Source organism: Astyanax mexicanus, chromosome 15 (assembly GCF_023375975.1).
Source record: "Astyanax mexicanus isolate ESR-SI-001 chromosome 15, AstMex3_surface, whole genome shotgun sequence".
NCBI classification, from domain to species: Eukaryota; Metazoa; Chordata; class Actinopteri; order Characiformes; family Acestrorhamphidae; genus Astyanax; species Astyanax mexicanus.
The window spans coordinates 6,547,510-6,574,480 of NC_064422.1; the positions used below are offsets into that span (position 1 = coordinate 6,547,510).

At 35.8% G+C, this 26,971-nt stretch overlaps 1 protein-coding gene across 2 annotated transcripts in view; it reads right to left on the reverse strand.

The window, feature by feature from the left end:
• The window catches only part of prkg1b (protein kinase cGMP-dependent 1b), a 286,216-nt gene that overhangs the window by 243,184 nt on the left and 16,061 nt on the right, over positions 1–26,971 (reverse strand). Inside the window, exon 2 of one of the 2 annotated variants that reach the window (XM_049464766.1) lies at positions 24,332–24,340. In XM_049464766.1, the coding sequence (XP_049320723.1) occupies positions 24,332–24,340 (9 nt within the window). Of the gene's footprint in view, positions 1–14,819; positions 15,344–24,331; positions 24,341–26,971 lie in introns of those variants that run through there. The other variant, XM_022669352.2, reaches the window with a different exon arrangement.

Sequence of the window (26,971 nt, forward strand, 5' to 3'; positions counted from 1 at the left end):
TGCTGACATTACCCTGGATACCGTGGCTCTTGATACATCACAAAGACTTGCTGTCTTGGTCACAGATGCGCCAGCAAGACGTGCACCAACAATTTGTCCTCTTTTGAACTCTGGTATGTCACCCATAATGTTGTGTGCATTGCAATATTTAGAGCAAAACTGTGCTCTTACCCTGATAATTGAACCTTCACACTCTGCTCTTACTGGTGCAATAATGTGCAATTAATGAAGATTGGCCACCAGGCTGCTCCAATTTAGCCATGAAACCTCCCACACTAAAATGACAGGTGTTTCAGTTTCATTGTCCAACCCCTGTATATATACATAGACATAGACTCTGCATAGTACATGCAGAGTCTATGTATACATATCTATGTTCCTATGTCATTATAGGTACAGTGATGGTGGCTCCCATCCAATTGATTTCCTTTTTTAGATAAGTTATATTTTTAAATTCACAACTTACATTTCCAAACTGCAAACACAAATAGAATAGAATTAATTATTTCAATAAATTAAGTTAAATCATTTTTAACAAGGATTTCTTGTAAGTATCAAAACAATAGGGAATTAATTAATAAAAAAGGCATAAATATTTGCATTACGTTGTGCATCTTAGCTTCTGAACAGAGATATGTAGCGTTAAGCGCTGAGTTTTTTTAAATTAAATAAACGATTACTCGAGGCACAGAAAATGACTCGATCAATTTTTCTGGAGTAATCGTTTCACCCCTATTTGAGATGCTAACCTATACTGAAATATGCACTGGTCCGGAACACAGAACCCTCTTCCTGTATTTACTTTATTAACCCAACCGAGACATCTTTTACCAATAAGCAGAGAACACATTCTCAAGTGGTTTGTTGTGACGAGTTTTTCTGTTTGTAACCAAACTAAAGGAGGAAAACATTTCAAAACAAGCGTGACTAAATGAGGCATCATATCAAGGTGGAACACTTCAATCAGCAAACAGTGCACTGGGTCTCAGTAACAGGTACATTGGCGCTTCATTAAATGAGTGTGTTCATTAGCTCCCTCAGAAAGGCCAACACTGCGGCACGGCAAAGCTCCTCTTTGAATTGGCCTGCGTTTTAAGACCAAGCCCATCAGAGGCTACCCGCGCTGCTTTGAAGAGGTAGAATATGGCAGTGCAAATGAAATGCCACCTCTAGTCAGGCTCCTCAAATTGAATCAGAGGCTTTGATTCGAGGGGACATCATTAGAGCATCCTGGCAGCCGGCACGGAGGAATGCTGATGTGATATTTAGCCAGATGGAGTCTGCCTTTGTTAACCAAAGCTGAATAACCCTCAGACAATCTGGCATCTACTGTAGGTCAGGACACTCTGAGTGAGCGTGGTCCATCTCATCTCGTCTCGTCCCGTCTCGCCTCGTCTCACTGCAGGCTGTGGTTTACAGTGTATTTCTTAGCCTCCCCTTCACGCTTTTGTTTAAAAAAGATTTATGTCTGCAAGGCCTGGTAGTGCAACTCCCAGTAACTGCCTTAAAAGGGAAAGTATGCTCTCAGGGATGGACACATTCCGACAAAAAAAAGAAACCCTTCAGAGGGGCCTTGGACAGAGAAAGACAGAACAATACCCTCTCCCAAACTCAGAGCTCAAGATCCTGATTCCTACTGACTCAACACAAGCCACTAATGCTGGGTTTGCTGGATTTAGTAGGTTTGTTCGAGCTAAGGTAAAGCTGGACGATATACAGCTCTGGAAAAAAAAGAAACCACTTAAAAATGATGATTTTCTTTGATTTTACCAAATTGAAAACCTCTGGAATGTAATAAAGAGGAAGATGGATGATCACAAGCCATCAAACCAAACTGAACTGCTTGAATTTTTGCACCAGGAGTAAAGCAGCATAAAGTTATCCAAAAGAAGTGTGTAAGACTGGTGGAGGAGAACATGATGCCAAGATGCTTAAAAAAAACTGTGATTAAAAACCAGGGTTATTCCACCAAATATTGATTTCTGAACTCTTAAAACTTTGTTTGCATTGTTTGAGGTCTGAAAGCTCTGCATAATTTGTGTTATTTCAGTCATTTCCCATTTTCTGCAAATAAATGCTCTAAATGACACTCTTTTTATTTGGAGTTTGGGAGAAATGTTGTCCGTAGTTTATAGAATAAAAAAATAAAAAAATGTTCATTTTACTCAACAAACATAAACCTATAAATTGCAAAATCAGAGAAACTGATTCAGAAACAGAAGTGGTCTCTTAATTTTTTTCCAGAGCTGTATATTATATTGCAAAAATCTATATAACAATATATTTCTTAATTTCAGTGAATACGAAACAATTCCAGTATTGTCAAGAACTGTTTAAAAGTCACCACCCTTGGTGTACATATTCATGCACTGATAAAGCTGGGCAATACAGCAAAATATTCTATGACAGTAATTAAAGATAATATTATATTATTAATATTTATCAAGTTTTAATACTGAGGGCCCTATTTTAGCAATCGTGACTAAAGAGCGTGTCAAAACGAGCAAAAGGCATATACTAATTCTCTTAATGAATCATGGGTGTGTTTTGGACGTAACATGAAATAAATAAATAAATAAATCAGTGTGCCACTTCCCATTCCCTTTAAGAGCCAGGTGAGCTCTGACTTTGGCGCATTCGTATCTTAACAGTGCTGTGCTTTTGAGCTTCTCGGCAGAGGACACTGACCTGTGTATTCACACTGTTAAGATACACCAGCAGCTCATTTAAGGCAACAGCAATGTTTTTTTATTCTATATTTTGTTGCAGGTTCTTAAAAAAATCCCTTTTAAAGAGTCTTTCATGCATAAAACTGTGATTTTGTTTAGTATTTTTGCTGCACATCATTCAATGTAATAGTTTTTTACACTCTCTGAAATTAAATGTTCAGTTGGGTTAGTGTTTTTTAAGCAGTAAAGATGTCCTTGATAGATTTATTGTCGATACAATAAGATAATTTATCTCAATACAAATTAATATCGGTATACTGCCCAGCTCTAAGTGTAGAGTAATTATATATATTTATTTTTTTTGGGGGGGGGGTTGAGTTGTTATGGGTCGACTAATCTGCAGATTATTTTTTTCCCAATTAGTTGATTATATGGCTAAGTAATATTATATAACTAATATTCTTCACTGCAGGATTACCCTATTCGTTTGATTAAAGCCAGCTTGTAACTTTAGTGACTCAAACTGGGGGGGGACGAGTCTTAGGAAGTTTAGATCATATACATTGTATATATTGTATACAATGTTATATTGTATACAATATATCGTGACACAGAAATATCATGATATTAAAAATCTATATTGTGATAATAGAGATGTTCTGTCTTAAAATTAGTATATTATTTTCTGTGAAGCTTTAAGTGTATTTATTGTATATTTGTTTTAGTTTGCAGTTTATATGCATGCACTAAATATTCTGCAATATTATTTGCTGCATTATATTTTATATTTAATGCTATATTATACTATATTTTGCCACATTATGATTATACTGTTATACTATTATACTATCTTCCTGAAATGAATGGATTATTTTCTGTTTTCCTATATATCGCCAAGTATATCGTTATCGTAAAAATACCCTGAAATATCGTGATATTATTTTAGAGGCATATCGCCCACCCCCAATTGGCACCATGTACCTGTAATGTAACGTAAATGAAAATGATACAATATCACAATATCAATATTTTTATATATATATTTTTTATTTGTGCTTCGTTATTCATTTAAGAAACTAGACATGCCAGTAAAATAAACCTGTCTGGAATTTTCACTACCAGTCTGCAGAGATAACAAGTGAGTGCAAGGACATTTTCCACTGGATTTATCAGAACCAAAACAAAACAGGGCAAATAAAGCACACAGATCCTGTGCTTTCTGCATCTGAGACCATCCCCTAAGGGGTCTTGACGAGCAGCAGCACAGTCATTCCTGCAGCGGTTCAAAATGCTCCTTCAGGTGTAGCAACCTGATGCTGTGACACAAACCAAAGAACAAATTCAGATTTCTCCCTCAGCCCACGTGCTTTTAAAAATAGTTCTGAAACAGATAATGGTTGGACACAGCAAGTCTGCACAAACACTGATATAATGCACTAGAGGATCAGCAGCAGAGTGTCATCTCTACTTATCAGTTCAAAACCTGAGAAACCACACACACACACACACACACACACACACACACGCTCTCTTATATGACATACAAGACTTATACCCTGTAATAAATTAGTGCTGGGCAATAAAATGATATCGATAGTTATCAAGGAAAATATATCGCGATAACTATGAAAAGCTGGGGCGATATGATTCAATAAACTTTATTTTCTATTTCTATTTCCGTTTAAGTAGCGCTGTTAACAGGCGCCGCACGAGATCAGGCAGCGCACTGAACTGCCTCACAGCTCAGTTGCCTGCATTCAGGGAGGGAAATAATCCTTTGTGCTAAAAATCCAGGTGCTATTGCAATTTAAATTAAACAGAATGTAAAGGGTCTGAATTTTATTTATAGTTTATATATTTGTCCCCTTGTACTTGTTTTAAGGGCCAAACATGTGGGGGGGGAGGGGGTTCCAGACCTGTGTAGATGTATAATGACTTTTTAAAATTAATTTAAAAGCTATCTGAGCACCTTGTACCCACCTGGCGAAACTCTGTCTAGTCTGCTAGTAATTTTGGCCAAAACTCCCTTATTCTGTCACTTACGAGTAAAAAGTAACCTTTAAGTGTAACAGAAAATGATTTGATTTATATCGTGATACATATCGTTATCGGCTGATATGGAAAACTATATTGTGATAAGATTTTTTCCATATCGCCCAGCCCCATAATAAATACAATAGTTTACAGCAGTTGATGGATATGTCACTTAACCTAACAAATATGTTGGGTTAAATACTTAAATACACTTTTCCTGTGTAACAGAGGAATCTCTTGCTCTCTATTCCTGGGGCAGTTCTGATGAGAGCCAGTTTCATCATAACACTTTTAATGGTCTTTGCGGCTGGACTTGAAAATACTTTTAAAGTTCTTAAAATGTTTCAGATTGACTTCCCTTCATTTCTTACAGTATTTTTTTTATTTATTTAGTTGAGTAGTTCTTGCCATAATATGGATTAGAGCATTACTCAAATAGAGCTATTCAATGTATACCAACTCTACAATTACACAACTTTACAAACTTTTACTTAAAAATCTGCTGATATTTTGTGAATTATTCTTGTCATGTGATCTGTGAGGTGTTTGGAAGCTTTGAGCAACTTACATGACAGGTTGTTTGTAGAGTGAACTCACTCAGTGAATCGCTTCACAAATCGAATGCAAATTTGAATTAATGATTCAAAACTTTGTGCGTTTACAGGTCAATGGGTCCTATTTTAGAGATCTATTATTTCACATCACGCAGACCTGTGCATTCTCGCAGTGAAGCTACGCCAGCAGCTCATTTAAGGGAATATAGTGCTGGGCGATATGGGAAAAATCATACATCACGATATGGAATTTTTTACATCGCGATAACGATATATATCATGATATACCACATTTATATAAATTAATTATTAATAAATTAACAAAAATGAAAATGAGGGTATTCAATCTGTAATTTCATTTTGATTTTTGTTTTTATTAGTTTCAGTTAAGAAGCACTTTCACTTTCAGTTTTCGTTATTTCGTTCGTTTTCTTTAACAATAATACTGGGTTACTTAGCTATATGGTGATTATTATGCCATATCTTTATATAAAATAAAAATAGTATTAAAAACAGGTGACTACATCACAGACTATTTCCTGAAGCCCGAGAAAAGTGATGGGAAATCTCGGGTCGGGTCCGGGCAGAGAAATAAAAGTCAAAGTATCCTGCTATTAAAAAGAATGAAAAATAATAATAAATACGGTCCATAATATAGTTCTGCGTACTAGAGTTTAGATTGTCTGCCCGAACCCGAGCCTGAACACAAGCCTGACTGACCTGATGCCCGAATTTGGGCCAACGAGAATTCTCACGCGCTGTCAGGTTCTGACGTGACGTAGAACTATGTTCAATGTAACAAATCACACTGTGATCCAAAAATTACAGCTCATCCATGCATTTAAAGCTCAGCAGGTGGATTAATGGGTGCGCGGCTCGCAGGGATTTGCCGCTTCTTTTTCTGCTTACGCACTGCATGACGTGCAGTCTCCCAGCCCCAGTCCCAGTCAGACAACAGTGTCAGTATATACAGTGCCCTCCATAATTATTGGCACCCCTGGTTAAGATGTGTTCTTTAGCTTCTCATAAATTGAGTTTTGTTCAAAATAATATAGGACCACGATGGAAAAAAAGAGTAAAATACAACCTTTAACTCAAGTGAATTTATTCAGTAGGAAAAAAATCCCACATTAAGAAATAATTATTTAACATCAAATCATGTGTGCCACAATTATTAGCACCCCTGATGTTAATACTTTGTACAACCCCCTTTTGCCAACAAAACAGCACCTAATCTTCTCCTGTAATGTTTCACAAGATGGGAGAATACAGAAAGAGGGATCTTTGACCATTCCTCTTTGCACATTCTCTCTAAATCATCCAACGACCTGGGTCCTCTCCTCTGCACTCTCCTCTTCAGCTCACCCCACAGGTTTTCAATGGGGTTGAGGTCTGGGGACTGAGATGGCCATGGGAGGAGCTTGATTCTGTGTGCGGTGAACCATTTCTGTGTAGATTTGGCCACATGTTTAGGGTCATTATCTTGCTGAAAGACCCAGTGACGACCCATCTTCAGCTTTCGGGCAGAAGCCACCAGATTTTGTTTTAAAATGTCCTGGTATTTTAGAGCATTCATGATGCCATGCACCCTAACAAGGTTCCCAGGGCCTTTAGAAGAGAAACAGGCCCACAGCATCACTGATCCCCCGCCGTATTTCACAGTGGGCATGAGGTGCTTTTCTGCATACTCAGCTCTTGTGTTACGCCAGACCCGCTTAGAGCATTTGTTGCCAAAAAGCTCTATCTTTGTTTCATCTGACCAAAGCACACGGTCCCAGTTGAAGTCCCAGTACCGCTTAGCAAACTCCAAACGTTTGCGTTTATGATTGTGAGTGAGAAATGGTTTCTTCCGTGCATGCCTCCCAAACAGCTTGTTGGCATGTAGATAGCGCCTGATGGTTGTTTTGGAGACTTTGTGACCCCAAGAAGCTACCATTTGTTGCAATTCTGTAACAGTGAGCTTTGGAGAACTTTTTATTTCTCTTATCATCCTCCTCACTGTGCGTGGTGGCAAAATAAACTTGCGTCCTCGTCCAGGCTTGTTTACCACTGTTCCAGTTGTTTTAAACTTCTTAATAATTCCTCTGACAGTAGATATGGACAGGTGTAGGCGAGTAGCGATTTTCTTGTAGCCATTGCCTGACTTGTGAAGGTCAACACACATCTGCCTCACTTGAATGGTATGTTCCTTTGTCTTTCCCATGTTGAAGATAAATGGCCTCTGTGTCACGTCATATTTATACCCCAGGGAAACAGGAAGTTGTGAATTACTAATTAAATGTTCCTACATACTCTGATCAACTTCGTAAACTACTGTAGAAGTGACAGAAATACTTTTATTAAATTTATTTCCTAAGAATTGTTAGGGGTGCCAATAATTGTGGAACAGGTGATTTTATGAAGAATAATTATTTCTTAGTCAGGGATTTTATTTCCCCCTTAAAATTTACTTGAGTTAAAGGTTGGACTTAACTTTTTTTTCCCATCGTGGTCCTATATTATTTTGAACAAAACTCAATTTATGAGAAGCTAAAGAACACATCTTAACCAGGGGTGCCAATAATTATGGAGGGCACTGTAAATCACGTGCGTTTTCCTACAGGACAAACCATTCAAACGTGCAGATGAGCTCTCCGCACCTGATTAAAAAATCACACAGTGCCTGTCTGGCTTAAAATAGTTAGATACAGCTATTAAATGAATACCAGTAAGAAACTCTGTATGCTAAATAACAAAGAAGGCAGCAACAAGCTAGAAGCTAATAAGCAAATAACAGCATTAAATAAAAACAGAAAGATAGATCTAAAATAGGAAAATAACCAACTAAACTAAGAAATATAATCTAACAATTTCTAAAAGATTAAACCGAAAGAGTGAACACTCAAAGCAGTAGCTTAAAGACAGAATATATAATGCTTTACCAGCAGCGCTATGAGACGCAACACCTATAGAACAGAAGGAGCAGCGGCAGCGTGACGGTTGTAGTGAAATAATTAAAATGTAAAAATGCACAACAGAGCGCCGTGTACCACATAAAATCGGTCCAAGATCCTCACCAAAAACAGAAAACCATGATAGAAACCCAACCCTAACGCCAATACATTTCATTGTAGCCAACTTTATATATTTGCAAGAATAATTGATTAAAATTACTATAGAAACGATAGAAGTTAAGTAGCACAATAGACACTTTTCTATCGTCCCCACGATATTTATCGTCATATCGCACAGCACTATAAGGGAACAGCAAAAAAGTGAGTTTTATTTAGTATATCCCCTTTTTAAAAAGTTGTAACCTCCTCAATTGATAAGTAAAAGTCTCTGTTCTTTGTTGCTTTATTTTTACTCACAGGTATTTTGCATAACAGAACTAAATTATATTAACCTGTGCGACCTTTTAATGGACACATCCCAAGATCAACACAGTTTAGTGGGCAGATCACAAACTAAAGCAGACTATTTCTGTGTATACTAGTGTATCTACTGTGGATCAAGGAACCATTCCCAGTTCTGTGGTTTTACACTGTAATAAGACAATCTCAAATTAAGCAGGATCTAACAGGATCCCATACAACTCTCTGTGTTCAGGATTAGAAATTAGTGAATGAAATTCTAAAAAAACAAGTTAGTCGAAAAGTATAATTTCCACTGGCGAGCATCCAACGTGTGAGGAAGTTAATACTCACGTCACACAGACACAGCAAATAGTGGAAATGCTCACATACAGACAGGGGAAACGAGAGAATGAGACTGAGACAGAGAGAGAGATGAAGGTATGAGAGGAATGCATTTTATATAGACAGTTTCAGATGAATATTCATGAGCGTAGGAAGTGACGTAGGTGTTCCTAGGACGCTTCCGTTTCGCGGTAAACAGCGCTCAAAACAGTGAACGTAATTTAATTTAAACCTTTCATTACACACTGTTCCACAGCCACAAGAACTGCTGCAACATGATTGAGTCACAAACATTGAAAATCAGGTCATTACCAGCAGATTTTCAAATTGTTCTTTAAACAAGTAAACTACGGAGGACCAAAAATGACATAAGCATAAATAAATAAATGCACATCTAAATGTAGAAATAAATAAATATATAAATAATTAAATCAATAAATGTTGAAATAAATAAGTAAATATATAAATAAATCCACATATAAATGAATAATTAAATAAATCTACAAACAAATAAATACATGCAATAAATAATTGTACAGGTAAATAAATAAATTACAAATACATTTCTTATTTATATATTTATTTATTTATTTATTCATTCATTTATACGTGCATTTATTTATTTCAACATTTATTTATTTATTCATTCATTTATTTATATGTGCATTTATTTATATATTTATTTATTTATTTATACATTTATTGCATTTATTTATTTATACTTATGTCATTTTTGGTCCTCCATAGTAAACACGCCTGCTTTCGTTTTTCACACTGCTAACCTGCCATGCAGTTACAGTGTCCGCTCACAACTCCTCCCTCCTTCTTATCTACAAACCACACAGAGTACGTGTTGGATAGCGTGAGAAAGTAATTATGTGCGTCCAAACTGTGGTGCGCTTTCACTGCCTCTCTGGTGTAAACACACTCCGTTTCAACAAGGTAGTGATACACATCTGGGTAGGTCACCTCTGGCATCGTTTTAAATCAGAGGGAAAAACTTCCCTCTTAAATCCTTATCAAAAGGATCAGGAGAAGAGCTTTGATCACTAATTACTCATTTCTGACTAAAGCGTGTTTGCTCTGTGTTCGGGAGATTCGCGAAATATGAACTCTCATTTTGACAGCTGAATATTTGAAAATAGAGCCACTGGAAGCGTCGAAGGAACAGACATGCGCAGTAGCTTTGCCATTGATTTCCCTCATTGAAACGGTCTATTCCCAAATTTCACCACTAATAAAGCAATATGTGCTTCAATAATTCTATTAAAATAAATGGATACCGTATTTTTCGCACTATAAGGCACACCAGATTATAAGGTGCATTTTAAGAGAGACTCGATGGTGGTGGTGGGGGGGTTGTAGCTAACTAAGTTAAGTAAAGCTAAGCTAAGTAAACAAAACTGTAATAAACAAAGACTTTATTTTAAAGTTAAATGAGCACTGGATGTTAATCTGTACAGATTTCTTCTGAAAACTGTTTCTTTAGGTGAGTAAAGCGCTTCCGTTTATTTACAGTAAACATTAGCGGCTAACCGTTGTTAGTGGCTAATGCCGCCCGACTGCGCTACACTGAGGAACCCTGAGTGCTCCGGCAGGCCAGGGCGATATTAACTAGTGGTTCGTCCAATGTAGCTTTTTTTTAACACTTTAAACATGCAGACTACATTCTGATATACTCCCCTCTGAATGGCTAAAGAGCTAGCGCCTAACGCGGTTAGCAGGTAATGCTAATGCTGCTCCAGCAGTGCTAACCAGGGATAGCAGCAGGGTACAGACCGATAATACTTATCTCTGAACGACTAAAGAGCTAGCGCTTATCGTGGTTATTCTTGTATGGAGTACAAGACTTATACCCTGTAACAAATACAATACTTTGCAGCAGTTGATGGATATGCCACTTAACCTAACAAAGGATATCATATTTTTTAGTATTACTGGATTATACGGCGCATTTTAAGAGACACTATACGAATTTCTCCAGCACTAAGACTTGAGCCTTTACATTAGCGGCTAAGCGCTTATGGTTAGTGGCTAATGCCGCCCGACTGTGCTACACTGAGGAACCCTGAGTGCTCCGGTAAGCCAGGGTATTATTAACTAGTGGTTCGTCCCACGTAGCTTGTTTTAACATGGTAAACGTGCAGACTACATTCCGATATACTCCCCTCTGAATGGCTAAAGAGCTAGTGCTTAACACGGTTAGCAGGTAATGCTAATGCTGCTCCAGCAGTGCTAACCAGGGATGGCAGCAGGCTACAGACCGATAATACTCATCTCTGAATGACTAAAGAGCTGGCACTTATCGTGGTTAGCAGGTAATGCTAATGCTGCTCCAGCAGTGCTAACCAGGGATAGCAGCAGGCTACAGGGTGATAATACTCACCTCTGAACGGGGAAATAGAGGTTAGCGGCTAATGCTAATGCTACTCCAGCCCAAGTGCTGAACAACTAAACTAAAACTCCTGTATAATGCTGTATTTCAGCAGAGGGGCTTTACTGCTCCTGAAATGTGGACACAATGTTAAGGGCAACTACTAAACTTAAATATAGCATTTCTTTATGTCCAATACTGATACTGATACTGTGACCAACACCAGTATTACCCTCCCCAGTAGTGATCAACCAACCTTGTTATAGTCTGCAAGGTCTAAAAGAAACCCAAGGTAACTTCTAAGCAACTAAAGGCCTTGTTACTATTGGCTAATGTTAATGTTTGGACAGAGGCAGCCAAAATAAATCTTGTCTTTGCATACAGAATAAAATATTTCCCAAAATCATTAAACACTCTTTCTGCAATATATGCAATATCACACCATTTTAGTGTCACAATTTATAATGAACTAATAACTCTAAGCATCTGAGCATTATAGAGTGGATGGAAAAGATAAAATTGAAGATAAATTAGTTGACGTTAATAGGAATGAGTATTTACTTTACTTTTTACTATCCTCTCATTAGGGCACCTATAAAGGAAAAAACACTCATTTTTTACAGTGAAAAAAGACTTTGTGTTAGGTAATTTTCCCTCCTTCCTCTTTTCCCACATGCATGACCATCCTTTACATCATCACATCACATTCAATCCACTGGGGGAGCTCTTCTCCATTAGAGGAGCAGGAACCTAATTGGACACTTACTCATGTTTTCCCCATGTAGGAGAACCCTATACAGCACCGCATCCATTATCTCTACTAGTTAAGGCACCCCTTGAGACACTGTTTAGCTGAGGTGGCATAGAAGACAATATATCATTTTTTTCAGCATTGTTATTGCAATGGCACATGCACAACAGCCACATTATCACAGAATATGCTCCCAACGTGTAAGGAAAATAAACCATACGCTGACAAATATGTACATAATAAAGTTATGTTCAGTAAAAATGGATGTATTTATTTGATTTTATACTAATTTAAAGCTATTCATTCATGTAAAATATAGTCAATCACAACTTGTTCAACCAACAAAGCTCATTTAAATATACTAATTGAAAGCTGAACTGAAATAGATTTACTCAGTTAATATCAGATTCTTCACATAAGTTACATTCTAACAATTATCACCTTTAAGTGATGATGGAGTAATTCTGTATTAGTGTATGAGTTGTCTCTGTAGCGTTTAGCTAACGTAAAGCCGCTTTCAGCAGCAGAATTAATGGTAACTTGCTCTTATAGCCTTCAACACAAAGGCCAGTCAAAGGTAGCCAAGGGTCTAAGTAACACAGTGATTGTGAGCAACAAAGGGGAAAACATACAGAAAAAAATATGCATTAATGTGTTTAGATAAAATCATAATTGATATTCTAATGTGCACTTGCTTTATACAAAAGAAAAATCAGCCCCGTTATAACTTTCCTTGATATATCAAAGACAGATAGGGCTGCAATAATGAATCAATTAAATAGAGTAAAATCGATTATTAATATAGTTGGCAACTATTTTAATAATTAATTAGTTGGGTCTAAGGTGAGTTGCAAATCCCCAGAAACCCACCCAGAAAATTAATTCAAAGCCTTTTTAATTACAAATTTTAATTTTAAGTGTTATTTTACTGTTGTTGTGTTATTAAGTAATAATAATAATAATAATAACAATAATAATAATAATAATATTATTATTATTATTATTATTGTTATTATTATTGTTATTATTAACAATAATAATAACAATAATAATAATAATAATAATAATAATAATAATCAATATATATTTGTTTAATAATGGTAGATTGTGTGTTCCTTGCGCAATTAAAACACATCTGAACAAAATCTGGTCAAATATAGTACATATGTTTTAAATCAGTTTTATTAATAAATATATTTTATAATATTATTTGACAAAATAATCAACAGATTAATTGATTATCAATATAATCATTAGTCGCAGCCCTAAAGACAGATCATATCTGCCCAAATATTTATTTTGCTTTTTGCTCCAATTATAAATACATAGAAGGCATTATTAACAGGGCTGGGCAATTAATTGAAATTGTCCTTTATTCATTAAAATGTGATCAAATGTTCTATTAATCATGATACTGATTTGAGGTCATATCGTACAGCTCTAATATTAAGACACATTATCAATTTTTCTTGAACTAGAGGGCACATCATCATAATTCATTTCAAGACAGGGCACCTTAGTGGGCCCTTCATCACTATTTTCCCCAGAAAGAAGTCTCTTTTTCACCACTATAGAGGCACTGTAGAGACGCTTTTTTAACCATGGGGGCACTGAGGGCACCGAGTCCGCCCGCCAAATCTGATGAAGTTGTAGGTCAGATCTTTGCAGAAATCTAGTATATTTTATAGGGCTCTCATACATATATTATAGTGCTCATCCTAGAATGAGACTTTATCTTTATAAAGTCTCCCTATTGGATTACTACAGTTCAGAAAACTAATAATAACCCTTTAATCCCAATCACAGGTACTGATGTCCTCACTTCAGTCTCTCAAACATACCATATGTGACATACATATTTCATAAATCTAATAATACAGTAGCTTGAATAATAAATAACTCAATCAAGGACTCAGGGGTTGTACCTGCTTGGTACCGGTCAGATGTATGGGAGATCTCAAAATGATGACTTACTGTCTTAAAATTATGAAAGCAATTTCAGAAACTAACTCACTAAGTCATGATTTTGAGATGCTATCTTATTATTTTGAAATACTAAGTAGACATGTTGAGATGTCAAGTTGTTATTTTGAGATTCTCAGTCGATATTTTTAAATACCATCTCACATTTTTATTATGGAATAATATCATGAGAGCATCTCAACATATAGTCATTATTTAAACAGGTTATTTGAGCACTTAAAAATTATAAGATTTCCTTGATTTTACAAAATTGAAAACCTCTGGAATATAATCAAGAGGAAGATGGATGATCGATCACAAGCCATCAAACCAAGCTGAACTGCTTGGATTTTTGCACCAAGAGTAAAGGCATAAAGTTATCCAAAAGCAGTGTGTAAGACTGGTGGAGGAGAACATGATGCCAAGATGCATGAAAACTGAGATTAAAAACCAGAGTTGCTCCACCAAATATTGATTTCTGAACTCTTAAAACTTTAAACTATAAATATGAACTTGTTTTCTTTGCTATGTTTAAGGTCTGGAAGCTCTGCATCTTTTTGTTGTTGTTATTATTTCACATGACAATATTTATATTTGGAATTTGGGAGAAATGTTGTTCATAGTTTATAGAATAAACAACAACGTTCATTTTACTCAAACATAAACCTATAAATAGCAAAATTAGAGAAACTGATTCAGAAACTAAAGTGCTCTCTTAATTTTGTAGAGCTGTATTATATATATTTTTTATATTTATCCGGCTGTATAGAGTGTTAAATCACAGTAAAGGGGACCTACTCTGGGCTCTTGGGGTAGAAGGGCAGTGTAACGTGGCTGAGGTCCTGGATGTCCAGCGCGGTGGGCTCGGCGGAGATCGCCTGCCTCTTGGTCCTCTGCTGCTCCTGGAGCTCGTTGGTGGGCTTGTGGACCTGTTGAGTGGCCGGTCGGATCACGGAGCGGTATTTATCCAGCTCGTTCTGGAGCTTCTGGATCAGCTCGTCCTTCTGGTCCAGCTCCAGCTCCAGCTCGTCGATCAGCGCGTCTCTCTGCCGGAGCTCCTCGATCTTCTCCTGCAGGGCGTACTGGAGGTCGCGCAGGGTGCCCATCGCTGAACTTTACGGTACCGAGACCCGCGGGAAAAAGGCTTGGAAAGATGAACCACGCAGCCGGACCCGCTCTAACACGCCTGGGGGAGGAGAGCGTGAACACGCAGAGAGCAGAATCGGCCCCGGGAGCTCCACAGCTGCTCACACATCGCGGGCGGAGAGGAGAGGTTCCCGCTGAGCGCTGCCGCTGGATCCCGCATGCCGAGGCACTTCGCCCCGCTGAGGAGTAACAAGTTGCCGGGCTCAATCGCGGTGGTTTTAGGGTTTATTTCCCACCTGTATTCCGTACTACCCCGCCCCTCACGACCTCCTATTGGCCAGGTGTTTACGCTCAGTCCAATAACAGAGCAGGGGGCGTGGCTTTGTTCCCAAACAGGCGTGGTTTCATGGTCTGGCTGTCTAAAACACCTGTTAAAATGTCTTTCTAAATCCCGAGTTTTATTAAGTATAGTAATGATAATATGCTTTCTCTTTATATTACGTTTTTATTAATACATATTATGTAATATATTGTAAAATCATAACATATATTGTATCTAAAATTAATGTCAACTTTTAAAACATTTATCACGTCTAAAGTCTAAAACATTCTGTTTTTTGTTTACTGTATCTTTTCCTGTATAGCTTTAATATTAACCTTATTTAATATAGTAATGATAATATGGTTTATCTTTATTATTTTATTCAAATTATGTAATATATTATAAAACCAAGAAGGTATAAGAACACAAATATCTATTTTTAAAACATTTAATCATGTTTTTCTTTAATCTAAATAAAAAACAGAGACAATACGAAGTGTGCTAACGTCTTCAAAGCTAAATGTAGATTCTTAGAAGAAAGTAAAGTATAGCTTTAATATAGTTTAATAATATATTAAAAAAAATAAATAAAAATAAAACACACTGAAAGAGAAGAAGTGTGTCCAAGCTTTTGACGGTAATGAATGTCTTTCATACATAAGATACATTATATGTCAAAATGTTGTGGAGAGCGAACATGTTTAAAGTACTAGAGATCCAGATTTGAGTAAAACTTCTCCAAAGACTAAAGTGTTCTTTAAGCTCCACACTTAAGTGGAAGCACTAAAGTATTCAACATATTTAGTACTTAAGTATTGTGAATAGTAGTTTACTGTAAAATGTAGTAGTGAAGTACTGAAAGTAAAAGTACAGTACTGTGTTATTAGTGTAGTTATTACAGAAATATTACAGAAAACTCTGAGAAAGCAGTTCTCAGAGTTAAAGACAGAACGTGAGCAGCAAGATTTTCTTATAAGATCGGCTTGATCTCTTGATTCACTCAATGATGAGCAGCTTCATCAAACCCAGTGCAAGACAGTGCAGAACATCTACCACTCTGACTTTAGTAATAATATGGGTTTAGAATGATTCCTAAAATTTTAGAATTGTAATGAGTAACAATGCAGCACAAAAACAAATGTATCAGAGTAAAAGTATTAATGTGAAGTAAAGTAAAAGTGGGAGTAGAAGTAAAAAATAATATTTAAGTAAAACACAGATACAGCATTTTAGTACGAAAGTACAGTAGTTAAGTAAAAATAATACTCCAGTATATACAGACACAGTATTTTAGTACTTAAGTACAGTAGTAGAGTAAAAATAATACTCCAGTATATACAGACACAGTATTTTAGTACTTAAGTACAGTAGTGAAGTAGATCTACTCCATTATTTAATATTTTTGGTCTTACCACTGAAACTTTTAATAGTGGACATCATAAGTTTTTAATACTGCATGTTAGTGCTGTGTGGCTAATTCAAATTAATTTGGTTTGTTACTGTCTAAAGGCGATTTCCAAAATGGTTTAATATACTGTATATTGCACAGCTTTACATATAGAAGCTGCGTGAGGGAATTTCAGTAGATTGCTTGAGGCTTGTGTTTCTGTAAGAAACCTGTAAAGAACTATTTTATGTGGCAGTGATTTTTCTTAACTGAAATATAAGGAGGCTATTTTTTTTTCAGTGCTTAATATGAATGCTGCTTGTAGGCTGCTTGCTATTTAAAAAAAAATAGCTGAATTAAACTTTAAAAAACTGTTTTATATAGGTTTTATATACCCTTACATAATTGAAAAATAAATATAACAGAAACCATTTAAACTAAATCTTTAATCTAAATTCTGCTATTTTAATTCTCCATAAAATCCTAATTAATCCTAATAAAAATGTAATTAAATGTTTATTATTATTTTTTTTTTTTTTGCTATTTTCTGACCTGAAAAGGATGGGTCATCCATTCAAGTCCTGATTGGTCCTTTCTGAAGTTTCTTCCTCCTGACCTGAGAGAGTTACCAGAGTTGATCCGATAACTACTAAATACTGTGTAAATATTGCCAAAACCAATATCGATACTGATGCATTTTAATAAATAAGCTTTTTTAGCTTTTAAAATTGCTTTTTTACTTTAATGTAGGACAAAGTATTTTATCAATTTATATTAAAGTGAATGGAGAAGCCCTCATCCGCTCATTCTGGACATTCATAACCTTTCATTGAAAAATTGCAGTAATTTTAAAAAACAATACAAATAGTTCTACAAGGCTAGAACTGTATATAAGAACTCTATATTTTTTTATAACTTTCTGAATGACTACACTATAGAAACCTCTCTCTGAGCCAGCAGACGCAGTGTAAAGCCACACACAGCCCAAGAGAACTTAATAACACTGTGCTGATGCCATTAATTCACAGATTGTATTCAGTGATGCTATGTTTAATTTTCAGGTTAAGTTTAGAATGTTTCGTATGTCCAGTCAGAGGAATAGTAGTCATTCCTCAGTAAATTAATTTTAATAATCCAATTAGAAGTTATATTTTAATTCTTTTTTTTTTTTTTTTTAATTAGGGCACCAAAAAAAATTTGGGTCAGAAACTAAACTTTTGGCTGAATATCAATGTCAGGGTTGGCCAGGCAGGGAGTCGAGGAGGCGGACGCAAGTGCAGGTAAGGGGATTTTATTAAATAAATAAATTAATAAATAAACAGAGAAACAAAGATACAAAGAAATAAACCAAACCAAACACGAGATAATAACAATAAACAAATAGGGGTAGCGATAACATAAACAGGGAGGCTAAACAAGGAAGAACTAAACACAGCTAGGAACATAAACAAGGATAAATGAGAAATAAACAAGAAAAACATGGAATAAGGAACAAGGGCTAAGAAATACAAGGAAATGTGGAATATATACGAGGAAACGCAGAGAGACAAACGACAGGAGTTGGCGCAAAGACCGACGAAGACAAAGTGGCACAGGGAGGCTAAATATACAAACGGGAAGTGGAAACACCTGGGGCTAGGGGGCGGAGCTACAAATTGACACAGGTGGAAAAGTACTAAGACAGAACACAGGGGCACAGGTCACGTGGGGGAAACACAAGCACGAGGACAGACAGGAAACAGGGCCAGGACACGACAACCAATTACCAATTTTAGCAGTTTTTCATTATTTTTTTACTATTACATAAATTAAATGGCGTAAAAAAAAAAAATGTTTTGCTTGTTTTACTTTTCAAACAAAAATAGATTGCAAAACTACAGTTTAAAAATATGAATTGAATATTTTTTAATATTCCAGCAGACAAACCAACAAAGCATTACATGTCTTTATTCTGTGCAAATGATTCAGTCTTTTCACTTATTTTTACCTATATTGAAACTTTTTTTTTAATCATTGTTAGTTGAATAATGTCAGCTACCATATAAAGCTGATTGCCAAATATTTATTTTTTACTTTTGACATTCGAGACTTTTCTGTCATTTGTTTTCTTATTTTTTCTCTTCAGTTTGAATTCAAATCTCTTATAGTTTTTCATGCCAGTTTGATTGAGTTTAGTCGTGCTATGGTAAATATTACAACCCCACAGTGGCAATACTTCGCAAAGACACACCAAACCTTAAATATGTTAAATATATATAATATATATGTTTAATATTAGTATTTCCAACATTGCTGTATTTAATAGGATTTCCTTGCAATCGGTGACAATAGACAAGTTAGAGAGAGGTCAGCATGTGTGGTAATCACAACCCCACCTCAATACCAAAGCCCAGATCATCTAAAAAAAAAAAAAAAGTATTGGATTGAGCTCCGTCATTCCAGAGAGCTCATGTCTGGCATTGTGTTCACACAGCAGGTGAAAGTGGCCCAAATCTAATTTTCTGACCAAATCTGATATTTATTTTAGGCTGTTCACACAATCTTTTTATTGTGACCCATGTCTGGCATCAGTCTGAACAAGTTGAGGTTTAAATGAAAAGCACGCTTCACTACACTTGAAGTTTCAGTTTCATCCATGTCAAAATCTCAATAGCTATGAATGAGTTTTGGCTGCAGCTGTGCTTATCATAGAGAATAAGGACATTTGGACAGTTGCAGATGTGATCTGTGGCCACATATTTGTCCAATTCATTAGGAACACTACATGGCTGCCTAGTACGCTGAGTTTTAGAGTTTCCTGTAGTGAATTTCAGCTTGCTGGTGCTCTGAAGCTGTAAGAGCCATATTATACTTTATAAAAAAAAATCATAATATTTTTGGGTTTAAACATTTTTTTTCTGTGTTGTTAATCCACAGCTTTCTTATCTAAAATAGAATCGAATTTAGTTTTGACCAATAGATAGCTTTTCCTGATTAGATTTGGATCTGTGCTCCAATAATCTCCATGTGGGAGGAGGGGGGAAGTCGGGGGCACCAGTAGAGAGAGGAGGGATTTGTAAGTACTATAAGGATGTGGAGCAACAGTTTTTTGATCATACAGTCATATGAAAAAGTTTGGGCACCCCTATTAATCTTAATCATTTTTAGTTGTAAATATTTGGGTGTTTGCAACAGCCATTTCAGTTTGATTTATCTAATAACTGATGGACACAGTAATATTTCAGGATTGAAATGAGGTTTATTGTACTGACAGAAAATGTGCAATATGCATTAAACCGAAATTTGACCGGTGCAAAAGTATGGGCACCCTTATCATTTTATTGATTTGAATACTCCTAACTACTTTTACTGACTTACTGAAGCACACAATTGGTTTGGTAACCTCATTGAGCTTTGAACTTCATAGCCAGGTGTATCCAATCATGAGAAAAGGTATTTAAGGTGACCAATTGCAAGTTGAAGGATGGCATCATGGACTCATCAAAACAACTCTCAAATGATGTAAAAACAAAGATTGTTCAACATAGTTGTTCAGGGGAAGGATACAAAAAGTTGTCTCAGAGATTTAACCTGTCAGTTTCCACTGTGAGGAACATAGTAAGGAAATGGAAGACCACAGGGACAGTTCTTGTTAAACCCAGAAGTGGCAGGCCAAGAAAAATATCAGAAAGGCAGAGAAGAAGAATGGTGAGAACAGTCAAGGACAATCCACAGACCACCTCCAAAGAGCTGCAGCATCATCTTGCTGCAGATGGTGTCACTGTGCATCGGTTAACAATACAGCGCACTTTGCAGAAGGAGAAGCTGTATGGGAGAGTGATGAGAAAGAAGCCATTTCTGCAAGCACATCACAAACAGACACCATGCGGCGAGATCTGTTATCTTGTTTTTCTTTCACTGTTAAGTCCTCACTGCTGCTGATCATTTTCGCCGTCTACTCACGCTCATTTTCTCTCTTTATTTCTGACTTTTTGACTTCTGTCTGACATAAAAGTCACATAAATTCTGAGCAGCATTTCCCCAAATCGGATACGTATCAGATTTTAATACCACATATTGAAATGACCCAAATCGAATTTCACAAATGTCAGATTTAACGTGTTGTTAGCCTTAAAGTTAGCTAAATGCATTTTTATTACATGGGGTGCCCAGAAACATTTGGACATATAATGTGTAGGACTGTGTATTGTCAAGAACTAGGCGATGTAATATGTATCACAATACAGGAGTTACAATTCAATATATTGCAATATTTTTCAAAACTGTAAGCAAAGTTATATACTGCGATTGTTTAAATCAGATTTTAGGTAAAACTGTTCCAGTATAAAAGTGCACACTATCATATTCATATTATTTAAGTAATATACATATTTTTGTACTTTTTATCCAATCAGAACAGTCGGATCTAATGACAGGGCACAAGATTGCCATCTAGTGGACGTGGTGTAAACACAACACAAAATGAACCACTGTCTGACGCCAATCATATCATGTAAACTAATAATAAGTATATATTGTTTTACGATACAATATCAATATTTTCTTATACTGCTAAAAGTGTATCAGTCTTCAAAGTGGCACAGTGAGAAAAGGGAATAAAGGAATGAAGAAATAAAAATAAGTTGGAAAATAGTTCACCTGCTCTTTACTGTTCACTGATTGGGCGCAGTTATCATGTACAGATGATGAACTGAGTGATTATAAGTGATGCTACAGTATTCTACAGAATCTCTCACATTAGTCCCTCCTCAATTATTCAACGCTACATCTGGCCGTCTGCACTGAAGCAGCGCTGCTGATTTTAGTTCTCAGTGTGGATGAGCTTCAGCAGCTACTTAAGTCATTATACAGTAACTGATATCTGGATTAGAATAGCTCTTCCATAGTCTTATGTATTATGTAAATGCGGGGGATCATCATTTTAGGAGTATTTTCATCCTGATGACCAAAAGACTAAAAAAAAAAACCCTAAATCCATCATTTTTAAAATCATTTTAAAATGTCTAGTTGTTGTCTCTAGTATAAATGAATGCCATGTGAGTCATTTTGTGTAAAAAAAATAATAAATAAATAAAAATAAAAAGGGCTCAGGTGTTTCTATTTAGTCCTGCTTTAGATCACTGAATTACTGCTGGTCTCTGAAGAAAGACAGGATTTCGGCTCTTGCTCATAAATATTCACAAATGCAAACATATCGCCTCTGATTGGCTAACAGCACTGCAGCAGAGAATGCTACCTGCCTTTCCCCACAGTCAATTTTACATCTCTAAAACTTAAAGGACAAAATTGTTTCAGAGATTAGTTATACAGCCTTAGTTCTAAAGATATAGCAATGAGTGCTAGATTAAGTTAACCCTTAAACTTTGGAGGACTTTGATTGTTTGCTAAATAATACCGTATGATATGTGTCCCTTAATTGTTTTTATGTCGTTAATATTAATCTACAATGTAGAAATAAATAAATTAGGAAATAAAGAAAGACACTGAATGAGAAGCAGTGTTCATACGTTTCACTGGTGCTGTATATTATCTGTTAATTTTTTTTTTGTTTGTTTGACAACAGGGGTGGCAAAAATAAATCGCTAAAAAAAGTCATTTTATGGAAAAGATACAAAATGGTAAATTCCGCTACCTGAAAATAACGACTTAAAGTCCTGACACTGTTAGTCTGCCTGCTCAGGACACTGAACTTCACAACAAAGACTCCATTTCCCAGCATTCTCACTCAGGGACTTCCCTGACTTTTCTGATTAAATGAAGCTATGGCGTTCAGGCTTGCCGAGCTTCTGATTGCTCACACCTGGACTGCCTTGTATAAATACCCCTCTGTTTCCTTTTTTCTCTTGCTGGATATTGAATCTAGATTGCTAGCTCTTCTATTAGGCATTTCTGTTCATCATTCTTTCTTGTTGCAGACTTATTTTTGAGTTTTCCCGATCTGACCCAGCTATTAAATTTACGTATTTTTAAACTGAGCTAAACTTGATGGTGGTTTATTGGTGCGTTTAGATTTATGCCTGTGTAAAACCAAACCAAACAGAGCGAGAAACGCTCCAAATAAACAAACTCATCAACTGATCCGGACCATAGAAACCAACTACAGGTGTGAAAACGCTCTTTACTACTCAGCAAATTAAGTTCTAATTCAGAAAAGTAAAAAAGATTCTTCTATCCAATTTATCATGCATTCTTCATTCCAGCACCCCACATTGGTTTTATCTCCCCTCAAACATACAAATATATACTAGTATTTTAAATTGAACCCACTAATATATATATAATTTAATTTTAATTTTTTTGCACACTTTATTTTCTATACATTTAAATATCCACAATAAAAACTTGCATCTTAAGAAGAAGTGTGATTAATCGCAGAATATTATTGTAATAAATCAGATCACATTTTTTTAATTAATTGACACCACTAGTTATTAATTAATTAAATAATAAACAATTAAATATACATAATTAATTAATTATTCATTTTACTTTCAATGAGTATAAAAGACATGTTGGTTTAACTTTTTTTTGTTTTTTTGTTACTAAACTTACCAATGTATATCTTTTTTTTCATGTAACTCCAAAAGATCTTTTTATCATTGTGTATGAGGAGGCTATAGACTACGAATCCACAAGCAGATCCGTTTTTTTTTTTTTGGTAGGTTTGATGAGATGCACAAGAAACTAGACCAGTCACATCCTTCCGATCTTTAACCCTTGGCAATGTATTGCGAATATAGCTACATATAACTACAGCCTATACACTGCGGTACATCAGTAGGGTCGGACACAGGGCTTCCCAGTCAATGTTGATTAAAATGTCACATACTGGAGCTAGTATGACCTACAGGTCGGTTACATCATCCGCCATATGGCTGAATTAAAATAAACAGAAACAGGTCAACTACAAATCAAACATATACAATTTCCCATATGTACTGAAGCTACAGTGGTATTTGCAACTTTCTATATTTCTGCATAAGTATGACATAAGACTTTATCATATTTAAACACATAAAAGTAGATAAAGAGAAGCAAATCAAACCAAAGAGAAAGACAAAATATTAGACTTGCCCATTTATTTATTGAGAATTATATTATATATATGTATCCAATATTTTAAAACTGTAAGTGTCAAAAAAAAAGCCTCTCTTTGGACTCAGTTTGGACTCCAACAATTCAAATAGTGAATTACATCATAAAAACCTTATCCCATCTGTAAACATGGTGGTGGTAGTTTTTTTTTTTTTTTGCTACATCCAGCCCAGGATGGCTTGCCATCACTGATCAAACAATGTGTTCTGAATTAAACCAGCAAATTCTGAAGAGAAATATCAAAACATATGTCTGTGAGCTGAATCTCAGGAGAATATGGATCATGCAGCAAGACAATGACCCTAAACCCTAAGCACAATCTAAGTGGTTCCATTAAAGAACGATTAAATACCCTGTGAGGAGTTCTCTTTCTAATTGTGTTAATTTAAAAGTCTCCTATAATCCCCCATGTAAATGTACCAATCATTTCTTGTGAGGATCTTTCAAAACTCTAAATAATCGTGCTGTATCTGCTGTATTATCATCTGGATGAAGAGAGGGAGGGTCTAAAAGTGGGCCAAGCTGACATAAGCAGAACTCTGAACAATCACAAGAGTAACCAAGCTCCGCCCTCTCTTTAAGTTCAGCTTTGTGTTTTCTGTTTAAAGTTATACACATAACACCCGAGTTTAGTATTATACAAAAAATATGCAGGTCTGGAAATTTTTTTTGGCAAAGATTTTACCTTATTAAAAACCTCTGGAATATAATCAAGAGGAAGATGGATGATCACAAGCCATCAAACTAAACTGAACTGCTTGAATTTTTGCACCAGGAGTGTAAAGGCATAAAGTTATCCAAAAGCAGTGTGTAAGACTGGTGGAGGAGAACATGATGCCACAATGCATGAAAACTGTGATTTAAAACCAAGGTTATTCCACCAAATATTGATTTCTGAACTCTTATAACTTTATGAATATGAACTTGTTTTCTTTGCATTGTTTGAGGTCTGAAAGCTCTGTACCTTTTTGTTATTTCAGCCATTTCTCATTTTCTGCAAACAAATGCCCTAAATGACATATTTTTATTTGGAATTTGGGAGAAATGTTGTCTGTAGTTTATAGAATAAAACAATAAGGTTCATTTTACTCAAAATATACCTATAAATAGCTAAATCAGATTTGAGGCTTCAGACCCTGAAGTGGCCTCTTATTTTGTTTACAGAGCTGTATATATCAAAATGTGTTTCCAAGAGCTTTAAAATAAATACGCTGTTATTTTTGGGTTACTTGGTTTTGTCAGATTTTTTTGTCAGATTTATACAGAAATAGAAATAAGTATAAGGTAAGTATAAGGCTAATATAGGCAAATAGAATCTAAAAGACTTGCTTTTGTGGTTTCTTTCAGACAACGTATCACATTATCAGACGCTGTTGGCTTGCAGTTTAAGCACGTCTGTGATGATTCAGGCAACATTTCGATGCTAATTGATTAGGTGTAAGGTCTTTTACATATCTTGGTTGCTTGACTATCCTGGTTCAGATTAATGATTAATGATTAATGTGATGGATCACAGTATTAACCAATAGAGAGTCGGAATGGTATATGTTTATACTTCTCTACAGCCAATCACAATCAGATTCACTCTATCTGGATGGAGAGATTTATCTGGATAGGGGTTTTATTGAACGATGAGAAGCCGGAATGAAATAGGAGTAACAAGGCTATTTTTAAAATGTAAGAAGAAGGTAAAAGTTGTCTGAAAAATAGTTTCTCCAGTGAAGTATAGATAACCAACATTTAAAACAGTTTGTACTTCATTACTTGACACCTCTCTGAAAATGCTCTAACACACTGAGTGCATCCCAATTGTGTATTTATTACTACTAACTAGTGTTTGAGTATGCATTCTGTAGTATAGATAAAATTAAGTACAGACAAGTTGAGTACACTCAAATGTCCACTGTACATACCAGAACTGATCGTTTTTTTGAGTGTGAAAATTAACGACACTATTATCTCACAATGCAATACAAAACGGAATGAGAGGAGCTACTCACGGACCTAAAAAACTTTTTTTTAATTTATTTATTTCAGTAAAAGCATTTTTCTCATCATACTTAAAGGAAAAATGAGTAAAATAATCATAAGAAATTAACAAAAAATAAATACTCAAAAAAAAACAACAGCTGGCTAAATATTACGTACTAAACTGCCAAAACCTCATATTTAAGATTAGTAAATAATATATAACTTATAATATTAATGTGTAGAAGGTAAATGGGACACAGCCACTGATTTAGTGGGCACCTTCAGTACATCAGTACATCAGTACAGTATCATCTAAAAGAAAGTGCAAAGGCTCCCTCTTGAGGTCAATATGAGCACAACAGGTATATTGCAGTGGTCAACTGGTATTGCACTAAAATCAACCAAATTTTAAAAGGTAAATTATAAAATAATAAATTATTCTAAAAAGAAATTCTCCATTCTTTCTTCATTTTTGGTTTTATTTTTTTGCACTCAGTAACTACACTAGTATCCAGTGTCCTTCAGGCCTCATTTCCATCCCAGCTCCACTCCAGACACATTTGAATCAACCCCCATTCATCATGGAGAACAGGGCCAATTAAGGGGCTCTGCCGTCCTCGAGGAGACTTACAAGACACACGCGCACATCAAAGTGTCCAGGAGAGCCGAGTGCGCGAGAGATGCTAATGTAAAGGGAGGGCCGTCGCGGCGTGGTGCGGGGCCACGCGGGGGCGCAGGGCACAGCCGGCCCATCAGCCTTTTATCTGCCCCAGCAAGATAACACTCCTTCCACGCTCAAGTGCTTTTCAAGGAGCTTGTTGATTATATAGGGAGTTCTAAATTGGAATATGCGGGACGGCAGTGAGAGGCAGGATCGTGTATTCAAACACAGCCTCTTTTCTTCACTCACTAGGATCTGTTTACTCGTGAGATGGCACTGCTTATACTGACAGTTTATTACTAAACCAATCTTGCTGAAGCAGTCGGCTGGGGAGACATTTAACCCGGGTCTTAATCCGGAGGAGGAATCTCTGTGGTACATAGAGCTGCAACGATTAGTCAATATAATCGATAATAATGTTGATTATT